Source organism: Cryptomeria japonica, chromosome 1, assembly GCF_030272615.1.
Source record: "Cryptomeria japonica chromosome 1, Sugi_1.0, whole genome shotgun sequence".
In the NCBI taxonomy this organism is placed as follows: Eukaryota; Viridiplantae; Streptophyta; class Pinopsida; order Cupressales; family Cupressaceae; genus Cryptomeria; species Cryptomeria japonica.
In genome coordinates this window covers 144,398,937-144,410,057 of record NC_081405.1, presented here as the reverse complement: position 1 = coordinate 144,410,057, position 11,121 = coordinate 144,398,937, and the positions used below count along the sequence as shown (strand labels likewise).

Genomic DNA, 11,121 nt, shown 5'->3' with positions numbered 1-11,121 from the left:
GGCACTATGGTCCTTACTGAGCACCATGGTCCCTTTGTAGCGCCATGGTCCTGAGGTGTCTCTAGAATTTATGCAAAAGGCAGTTCACTTTGTCTTGGTCTCCTCTGTCCTTTCCCGCCTATATTGCTCTCGAATCTGCCACTTACACACCAAAAGGAGGGAAATTGTGTTGTGGGTGGCTATATAGGGTTTTGCCTTAGTCAAACCCCTTATTTTGGTGATTTCCACCTCCACAAATAGCCAATAATGTATTGAAAAGTGTGTGTGTTAGAACCTTGTGTGTGTGCAAGATCTTAAATGAGCTAGAAAGTAAATTTAGAGTTCTACCCTATGCTTGGAGAGTAAACCTTAAATGAATGTAAATGTAAATGTAAATGCTTCAAATCACAAATTCAATAATGGATCTAAAGCATGAATGTAAATATGAAAATAAGTGTTGTAAAACTTATAAAGAGATATGAAAATAACATGAAACTATACCAAACCCTAAGGGAGAGGTACAAGCCAATCAACAGTCAGTAATCTCCTATTATTTTTCAATATCCCAAAGCTTCAATTGATGATGAAAATGGTTGACGAAGACTTGATAAATGCTGAATTTGCTGATTGAAGACTCTACATAAGTTGCACTTCCACTTCATAAGAGGCTCTTTCAACTGCTTGTAGATCGGATCCTTCAAATGAGGAAAGGAAATGCTATATGTATGAAACCCTAACTTTGTTTTTGATCATAGGCCGACCTAGAAATGATATATTTTCACACCAAGTCGAATTTAAACATTATAATACCGTCAAAACATGATCTCAAAATTCGGGGAGAAAAAGTAGGGACCGATGTGAATCACATTGGTCCAACCAACTTTTTCCAAATTTTTAGGGATGCAAGGTATTGTGATTATAAGGTGATTCCCAAGTCGGTGCGACGATTTAAGATGTTTAGATATGTGAAATCGGACCTTGAAGGTTGAAATAGGACATAATTAGGGCTTTGATGAATCAATTAATTGAAAGAATAAAATAAAAAGGGGCACACTTAGGGTATAGAGGCCAATTTTATGATGTATGGAGGGATAAAAGAAGACTTTAGATTTAATTAAATTAATTAATTAAATGTTTAAAGAGAATTAAAAATGCAAAATGCAATACACTAAAGTGGGTGCTAACCTAAACGTAGAATTGTACCACTCAATTAAAATTGTGCAATTTATGAGACAACAAATTGTAAGAATTACAAAACAAATCTTAATAATAAAATCTTTCTAATAACTTCCCCTATAAAAGAAATTTATCTTTATAATGATCTCTTTGTAAAAGTTTTCTGGCCAACTGAATTCTGACCTTGTGGTCTGAGCAAGGTTTTGACTTTTACATTTAAAAATTAACGATGAAAAAATAAAGAAGAGGCCATGGTGCATCGAGAACAAACTTTATGAGCTTCCTTTCTTCGGGTATTCATGAAATAAGAATAACTTTCTGTCATAATTTTTGACGGTATACCAACAAAATCTTTACAACTGTGATATGTTCTCCATCTGAACAACGTCGTTCGTTCATTTCCTCAACAGTTCCAATTCAACTTGGTGCCGCACATGCAATTCTTGATTCTTCATCACAAGGTACAGTCGGAATCACTTCTGATTCTTTCAGCTTTTTCTTTTGGGGGGCTTAAACTTTTTGTCTTTTAGACAAAGGTTTGCTTATAAATTAGCCCATGAGAACTTAAGTTTTTGTTCGAGATTAATGGTCGTGAGGTGGTCAGTTGCAGACCGAGTTAAGTTCTCGGGAGTAATCGACAGAGCAAGATAATCTAAGTCTAGAAGCAATGGTCAGTAGATCTGTTATCTGTTCTTGTTTGTTTTTTTAATATTTTTTTATTAGAAAAATGTTTTTGAATGGAGTTATGAATAAAAGAAGTGTTTTCTTTTCTTTATGATATTTTTGATTAGACAAATGTTTTTGAATTGAGTTATGAATCGAAAGAAGGTTTTGAAAGGACTTTGAAACTTTATTTTCTCCTGTTACAATGTTAACTTGAGAGAACTCTCTGTGACTTTTAGTTTTAGAATATTTCATTTTATGTTTTATCCATATAGGATAAAATCATTTTAGTTTTAGTGTCAGAATTGTTCGTTATATATTCTTGGTATATCATAGGCAAAAAGTTACATTATTTAGTGTTTAGTGGAGGACGATGGGAAGTATATTTTTTCAAAGATCTCTCCCTTTTGGTTCTCAGAAAGTTAGAGAAGCCTGCGAAGAAAATTGAATGTTTTCTTACTTTTTTGGCAGACATGATTTCCACTAGAGAAGATAAATAATGGATATCAAGTTAAATACACATATTGTTATGAAATTCCTATACTATAAGTTGTTCAAATTAATTCTGGAAGGTAATATCTTGTGGGTTGTTTCTTGTTCTTTCTGCAGAGCCATAAACCCCTCTCAGTTGGTCCATGGGGAGGTAATGGTGGAACTCAATGGGACGATGGAGCTTACTCAGGTGTTAGGCAGATAATAGTGGTCCATGCAGATGCTATAGATTCTATCAAGATCGAGTATGACAGAGATGGTACTGCTGTTTGGTCTGACAGGCATGGTGGAAATGGAGGAAGAAATACTGATAAGGCATATCTATCTGGACCTAAAATGGAAAATTATATAAGAACCCATCAAAAATTGCATAAATAGAAGTTTTTTTTTGTACATTATAGACAAATCAGTATCAAATATAATTTGCAACAAGCCACCATGAACATGTAATCTATAGAACTATTGCAGCTTATTTTGTTTCTTTGATTATATGGGTAATCCATGTTTTACTCAAGATGGATGCTGTGATTATGAGCAGATTCAACTGGATTATCCCAAAGAAATACTCACTTCAATGAGTGGGCATTATGGTCCCATATCACAAGGATCTCCATCTGTGATAAGGTCACTGACATTTGAGAGCAACTTTAAGAAATATGGACCGTATGGAGTGCAACAAGGAGCTTACTTTTCCTTCCCAATGAATGGAGGCAAGATAATAGGATTTCATGGTCAGAGTGGTTGGTATCTTGATTCAATTGGAGTTTATCTTTCCCATTTACATCCCTTAATAGATGATATGTCACCTGACCTATCCATTGTCCCTGCAACCTCAATGCTTACACCCTCTGACAGTATGAGATCATTAGATGCAAACCAAAACAAAACATATAACATACTTTTTGCACTTGGAGATAGCACGGATAATGTAAAGCTTCATTGCTCCAGGTTGGGTAGCATGTCTCCAGAATCTTTCAACAGTGCCACACCTTCCTTCAATGACAGAGGATTTCAAAAAAGTTTGAGCTCAAAGGTACAGGTTTTAATTATTTTTTTTATATGTCAATATGTGTTGTATATTTTGGACAGGTTTAAACAGCATACTTTAAATTTTGACTTGTTTAGATGAATCATCTGAAATTACACAACTTTTTTAATAGAATCCACCTGCATCTTAGACAAATCAAAACTTAGAACTTAGAGTTTTCTATTTAGACCAAACCAAATATTTCTTCTTATAACATGAAATTACACTGGGGCTGTACAGTTATTACCAATATACAGTAGCGTAGAGAAAAACAGTGCAGTAGGATCACCAGTCGTGTATGGGCCATGGGGTGGTAATGGTGGGAGTGTCTTCGATGATGGGATTTACACTGGTGTTAGACAGATTGTTCTAACTCGAGGGGCAGGTATTGCTTCTATAAAGGTTGAGTATGACAGAAATGGTCACTCCATATGGGGAAACAGACATGGAGGAAATTCAACTGGCATCAAAACTGATAAGGTAATCATTATTTGGAGATATTTCTTACTCGTTTTCAAATATTCAATAACTTATATATCATGAATTGGGTAAGTCTAAAACGGTTCATTTATATGTTGTTTTGAGCGTAAAAGATTTGTGAAACAACTTGTAATTATTAAGAGGAACAAGATAGTTATTATTGTAATCTTGGTGTAGTTTAGGTTAGATTGCATTAACATTAATGGGAATACAATAAAATCCTTCTATGTTAGATTCTCTTAGTGTTATTTCCTTGGCAATTAGATTAAATACAATTTCATACAAAATAAGAAAACCTTTAGAACTGATTGGCTGCAAGGTTTCTTTGAGTGTTTTCAATGTTAATGACTTATTGGATAGGTAGAAATGTTTGAAAACATGTTTGTTTAGATTGTCTTTCTCTATAATGGTTGGTTGTCGAAAACATGCTTTAAATTGGAACAAAGAATTCATGAAAATTTTATACATAGCTCTGTAAAGTGCATGGAGGGGATATCTTGTTTGGAAAACTTCATAAAATCCACTCCTACTCATGCCAGGCCTTTACAAAACTGATTTAGTAAATTTTCTTAGAACAAGACGCTGGCTCTGTCATCTTTCAGATTATTTTCATTCATCTTTCAGATTATATTCATTCTTGTGATGAATGTAGGAGAGTCAGGTGGGCATACATTTTCTATTATTTTTAAAATTAATAATTTTTTTTTTCACAATTCATATTATAAACAATATATACAAATCTTTTGAGTCATCATTTCAGATAATACTCTATGATCCATCATGAAAATGATGGATCCACGACATACATATTGTTCTTTTTATTCTTTTTATGTAGCTTTTCTTTCCACTAACAACTGGGTCATGTCTGAATATTTACGCTCCTCTTTTAATTTTAAGAATGATTACATTTAACAGGTTTAATTATCTGGGTCACATGCAGGTGGTATTTGATTACCCCTTTGAGATATTGACCCACATTACTGGTTACTTTGGCACTGTTCTGCTAATGGGCCCAACTGTCATAAAATCTCTAACATTTCACACAACTCGTGGAAAGCATGGACCCTATGGAGAAGAGCAAGGAACTTTCTTCAACTCAAAGCTTGCAGAAGGAATGATAGTTGGGTTCCATGGAAGGAAAGGATGGGCAGTAGATGCAATTGGGGTGCATGTCCTTGAAGGCCAGGTTGCTGATAGGCTGTATCCAGCTGGGAAGCCATTTATCTTGGATGATTTTGATAATTTATCATCCCCATCTTCTAATGGGGAGACTGATGGTTCCCAATGGTCAAATAAAATGATTCCAGTTGGTGGACCTCGATTTGAACAGGTGAAAATTCAAATGTAAATTTTAGGGTTAAATTATATTTGTTTTCTGATTTACGATGTTTCTTATCACATTCAAATCATCAGAAATATGAAAATGAAAAAATGAATTCCTGAAACTAATAACTAAGTAGTCCATGGAAAATAACATTGTTTAAATGGATGCAGGTGCTTCATGGAGTGGTAAGAGAGTCAGTTCCTCTAGGACCAGGTCCATGGGGAGGAGATGGAGGAAAACCATGGGATGATGGCGTATTTTCTGGCATAAGACAGATTATAATCTTCAGAGAAGAGGTTATAAATTCAATACAAGTTGAATATGACAGAAACGGGCAATCTGTTTGGTCCACGCGCCATGGAGGCAGTGGAGGAGAGACAACTAATAGAGTACAAATGAATCCAACCCATATCAATTAAAGCACTTTCAGTTGATTTTATTTTCTTTTTTTTACATCATGATAATTAGCAATTTGAACTTGTTCTTTCTCCATTGTTTTGCAGATAAAATTTGATTACCCAAATGAGGTTCTGACATGTGTGAGTGGATATTACAGTTGCTTCAGGCAAGAAGGAGATCCCAAAGTTATAAAATCTTTAACATTTTACTCTAGCAGGGGGAAATATGGGCCTTTTGGAGAGGAATTTGGTAAATTCTTTACGTCTGCACAGACAGGAGGGAAGATAGTTGGGTTCCATGGAAAGAGTGGACTGTATTTGGATGCCATTGGAGTTCATATGCAGCACTGGTTGGGTAATGAACAAAAGTCTACCAAAAACAAAATTAGTAGATTTTTTAGTTCTACCAAACCTAATGGAAACAAATAAAGGAGGTTCTATGTTTGTGGGTAACACTCTTTGCTAAAAGTTTATTTTGGTTGGGAATTTGCCTATATTTTCTAGATCACGGAAAGAGTACAGATTCTGTTTTTATATTAAATTGAGTTACTATACATTCATTTATATTTATTTTTTGATATATTATTAAACTGAGTGCTGATTATGATGATTAGCATATATATATATATAGTCAGTATTATCTTTGTTGTTTTTATCATTTATTGAATTAAATATTTGTAGAACTATTAAAAGTAGAAGGGTTAGTTATATAATTGATTTAAATAGAACAATTCATATTTTTCTCGTTGTATTTTTTTAAATATATAGATGCAATCTTGAAATGAAACTATGTGTACTTTACAATATCATTTATATCTTTGATCATTGTATGTTATTACATTGTTGATGGCGAGGTGGGTTAGATGGAAATAGTGTTCATCATAATATAGAATTTCATAATTTTGATGATCATTCCAAGGTGTTTTAAAAAAAAATTCAATATCCAATTTTATTATGATAGTTATAAGCATAATCCATCTTTTAAAAAGATATGTATGGAAATGAGATCCTAGGCCCATGAATGCAAACTAAGATCTTAAATCTCCATAGCATATCATTGAAAACACAAATAGGTTCAACTACAATTCCGATAGGAGAGTTGAACATTGGGAATTATGTTCCTTTGTTGCAATGGAATGGAAATTGTGAAGTGTGTGTGAATAAATTAGGTTAATAATAAGAAAATGACGAGTTTTAGCAATAACAATAAATTATAGAACTAAAAACTAGAAAGGGGCAAAAAACCAGTTAGGAGGTCTCGTAGGTCTATCTTCCAAAAATCTAACCAAAAAGTGTCGAACACGGGTGTTGGTCGCCCTAGTCCTAGTGTTTCTGCTTGATAAAAAATTGGGATTGTCTGTCATTGTTTTCTTTACTCATCTATAACCTCCTTTGTTGTTGAATCTAAACATGCACACAAGAAAATGGGAAAGAATGGTTGTGTTGTATAGGGGCTTGCCTAAGTCAAACCTTGTGTTGGTGTTCCAATTCCCACAACATACATCTATGATGATATAAAAAGAGTGCTTATCCTTAGAAGGACATTAATGAAAATGCTAAAATAAAATGATTATACCTTATGTATGAAACCATCTCATGGAGTTCCACATAAATATGACGATGCAATGCTCTTTAGACAAGTCTTGCAAGTGTTAATGTAATAACATGATAATAAAACATATTCAACATGAAATCAAACTTAAATATGGAGTGTTGTAGCTTGTTGCTTAATGTGTTGAATGCTCGATTTGGAATCCCCGAATGCTATTGGAATCAATTGGAATTGTAACTCAACTTTATGAATGATAGAAGATGTAGTGTATATAGGGTTCACAAGGTATTTTTGAGTTTAATCCAATATAAAATGGCCAAGTACAAAATTTTGATACTAGAATTAAAATTGTGATGGGTGACACTAGCAATGACAATAATTTCAGGGAATTTTAGCAAAACACAATTGGAGGGTGAGTTGGTCCCACCAAAATAGTATGTCCGAAAGGGAATCACGAGTGTCATGATTTGTTATGTTAGATGTAGTCCTAATTTAAGTATTTGATGACAATTAGATTACATGATTAATAATTAAATTATAGGGTAGAATATGGCTCAAATAGGCTTAAAATGATCTAAAACACACACACTAAAGTAGGGCCCCAAATAGAGTGTGAAATTTTAAAGGCTCGTACAATTTAGTACACTACATTTAACCCCCACTTTAGTGGAAGCACAAAATTATTCTCATACTCATGATAATTAGAGTAGTTTAGAGCAAAACAGACTAGGGATAATATGACACTAAGTTGAGGGATGTACAAGCCCCTAGCTTAGGATCCTATCAATTCACAAAAAAGAAAAACATTCTTCAAAGCAATTTTTTTTTAAGTCAACTAGGTTAAGAGACCTCAATGTAAATGTTGTCTCAACCACTAATATCGTTCTAGAAAGAGACAAGAGCATACACCATTAGGAAGAGAGGGGGATCCATGGTCTAACAAATAGCAAGTTGTGTTACACTAGGGGTCCATAGAAAAACAATAAATTCTACTAGCCAATAAGTTGTGTTATGTTGGATGATCCATGTAGACGACATGGATTTTATTGGCTAACAAGATGCTATGTTAGGTAATCCATGCATTACAACAAAATGATCACACTAGAAGGCCTTGGTAAACTAGGAGATCAATGCCTCAAAAAGTGAAACAACAACAAAAATCATGCTAAAATTTTACGTTATGTTAGATGACCAACACTTGAGAAAACATAAATAACAACAACGACCAGGCTAACAAGTTGTGTCATGTTAGATGATCAAAACAAAGGTCATATGCCATAAAAAGTTGTTAGAGATAAATTGATAACCGTGCCTTAGGGAGCATTATGCAACACGACACCGCAACTTTGTGGGTACATCAATGAACACAACAACCAACAAGTATGCCTCATATGCCCCCCTTAAGATGTCAATATATTTCTATGTTGACATCTTAAGGAAAATAGATATCTAGATCAAGGATAAAACACCTTCAACACCAAGGAGATATACACTTAAAAAATGCATGCGTTTGAAGCTAAGAAGAAGATCCTTATAGGGAATTCAAATCCATGACACAAAAATCCCTTCGAAAATTCTTCAAAAAATTATAGCAATAATTCTTCTCGAAAACTTCATAAAAAGACACCTCCAAATAATTCTCATAAAGAATAAATAAAAATCAATTTTCAACTAAATAAAGCTCACAAAATTATGCACACAAAAACCCTAATTCGAAAATCATAAAAAATAGCATTAAAATATTAATATTAAATTAATTTCGAAAATAAAAATCCCCATAAAAAATTAAACAATAATGTGAGAATATTTAATCTTTACTTGGCTTAGGTTTATTTGTATTTAGTTTAAGATATTCCTTTGGAATCCCTCCATGTAATTTGTCCTCTAGTACATGTGTGAGGACAAGTCATTTCTTTTATTTTCCTTTATTAAGGAATTTTAGATTTCCTTCTTAAGAGGATGTAGACACATGACACACATTTTATGAATGGTGGCATTCATAGATTTGGGAGTTACTTTGGAACTCCTCTCCTCATCTCTATTTAAGAGATGTCTTCTCTCTCATTTCTTCTTAATGACAATATTGTAAAGAGCTTCTTGCTCCCTCTCTCTCTCTCTCTCTCTCTCTCTCTCTCTCTCTCTCTCTCTCTCTCATTTTAGAGATTGCCTCATTCATAATAACACAAGGGGTTTTTATTTGCTTTTCCCCTTTCAAAAGTTTTTGTGCCTCCTTCTTCACAGTTGGGTGATTGCTCCAAGGTTTTTGCATTTCTCTTGGTAACATTTATTTCATCAATAAACTTACTTGGATTCTGTTTTTCTTTCCTTGCTCTTATATTTTCTTTCATGGTATCAAAGCAGGTTCTGATCCTTGTTTCAAGTTGAGATTGATGAAGGTTACCATTCTATGGAGTTCACCTTCTTGGAGGCATTATTGAGAGGAGAAGAAGTTCTTTCTCTAATATTTTTTACTTTGCAAGTTTTTTGCTTTATATTTGTTTTTTTTGCTAACGTGCTTTGCAAGGCGTGCCGCCAAAGTTATTTCTTTGGTTAAATTTTTTTTTTGTGACTAGTTTGGAAGGTTTACTGCCAAACTCAACCTCCTTAATCTGTTTGGTCGGCTTGCCGCCAAACCCATATTACCTATCTTGTTTTGGAAGGCTTGCTGCCAAGATATTCTCTATTTTATTTGTAGGCTCATCTTAAAAATCTCTCAATAAGTTCTGTAATCTTGCTTGCAAGATTTGGTTACTAAGAATTTCATATTGTTAAATATCTATCTCTGTGTTTATCTCTTCTGTGTAACATTTTGTTTGTTGTTGTTGAGTGCTCATTCCTTTGATATATGTTCTTATAAATTAAATCCTAAAGTTGAAAATCTGTTTTGTTTGCAGGATTCCATCTTGCTATTTGCTTAGTTTAGTTTAATTTCAGATTGTTGCGTAACGCATTTTGTATAACACATTTTGATTGTTGAATAACACATTTTGCATTTCACATTCTGTTTGTTGTACCTATTCTTACATGTATCGTATTACCTATTCTTCCTTATTGCCTGTGCTCTCAATTCATTTCAACAACATTATAAGAAATATTTTCTTAGATTATAATTTTTTTTTGCAAGCTAATGTTTGTTTCTGCTCTAGTTAATTTTTATTTTTTTGTTGCTCTCTTGTTGCTTTTCTTCTTGGAGTCAATATATCTATTTTTAGTTTCTGTTAGTGAAAACGTTTTTGCATTGTATTATATCCTAACGTTTCTGCATCGTATTATATCGTAACGTCTCTGCAACTCTCCCCTCCTCTATGCATTAGTTGGTAGTTGGCATCTTTGCTCATTGCATCGTGAATGCCTCTGTCTCCTTCAATTTAATTTTATGCTTCATTGACCGTTGCCTCAACTTCACTGAATATTTGACTTGGAATTTTTTTATGTAAAAGTTTAGTCTAAAACTTAGAAAGCTTTAAAATTTTAAGCTTTTTATCTCTCACGTTTCTTTAAATTTTTTTTATAAGGTTTAATATATTAAAAAGTTTATAATTTCTTTTTAATAAAGTATTTTAATATATAAAGTTTTTTTAGTAAAGTCTTTTTTATTAATGGTTTTATTTATTATTATTAAAAATTTCAAGTTATTCTTCAAATTAAAGAATAGATAAATTTATTTTTAATATATATAATTTATTTAAATAAAATTAAAGTTTAAGAAAAAAATCCTTTAAATTTGTTATTAAAGAATTTAAAGTTTTTTTTGATAAATTATTATTGAATTTTTTAAATCAAGGAGGTTAATTTTTATTTATTTTTAATCAAAGGGGTAATTTTTTCTAGCTAACCATATTTTGTTCATTGTTTTGCTATCATGTCTACATTAATTCCTAAAATTAAATTAAATAGCACTAATTATCATTCATGGAAAACACATATTTCCTTTATTTTTCGTTTCAAGCACCTTATGGATGTTGCAACTGATAAAAGTTCAAAGCCCGCTACAACTGCTCCTCAAGTCGACCAAGACAGGTGGAAGGCT

At 32.8% G+C, this 11,121-nt stretch overlaps 1 protein-coding gene across 2 annotated transcripts; it reads left to right on the top strand.

The window, feature by feature from the left end:
• The first annotated feature begins 1,693 nt into the window (after positions 1-1,693).
• LOC131027492 (jacalin-related lectin 3) lies at positions 1,694-6,159 on the top strand. 2 transcript variants are annotated; one of them, XM_057957579.2, is made up of 7 exons: positions 1,695-1,825; positions 2,428-2,625; positions 2,849-3,343; positions 3,578-3,817; positions 4,758-5,147; positions 5,312-5,530; positions 5,645-6,159. In XM_057957579.2, the coding sequence occupies exons 1-7, from the start codon at positions 1,823-1,825 to the stop codon at positions 5,966-5,968; spliced, it is 1,869 nt and encodes a 622-aa protein (XP_057813562.2). In that variant the 5' UTR covers positions 1,695-1,822; the 3' UTR covers positions 5,969-6,159. The 2 variants fall into 2 exon arrangements, with proteins under 2 accessions (XP_057813570.2, XP_057813562.2); XM_057957587.2 differs by lacking the exon at positions 3,578-3,817 and having other exon boundaries at positions 1,694-1,825.
• The last annotated feature ends 4,962 nt before the right edge of the window (positions 6,160-11,121 follow it).

Excerpts from the sequence above, each read along its gene's own strand:
- LOC131027492 (XM_057957579.2), top strand. Across the intron at positions 2,626-2,848 it reads GAGGAAGAAATACTGATAAG|ATTCAACTGGATTATCCCAA; the intron begins GCATATCTATCT and ends GATTATGAGCAG. Across the intron at positions 5,148-5,311 it reads GTGGACCTCGATTTGAACAG|GTGCTTCATGGAGTGGTAAG; the intron begins GTGAAAATTCAA and ends AAATGGATGCAG.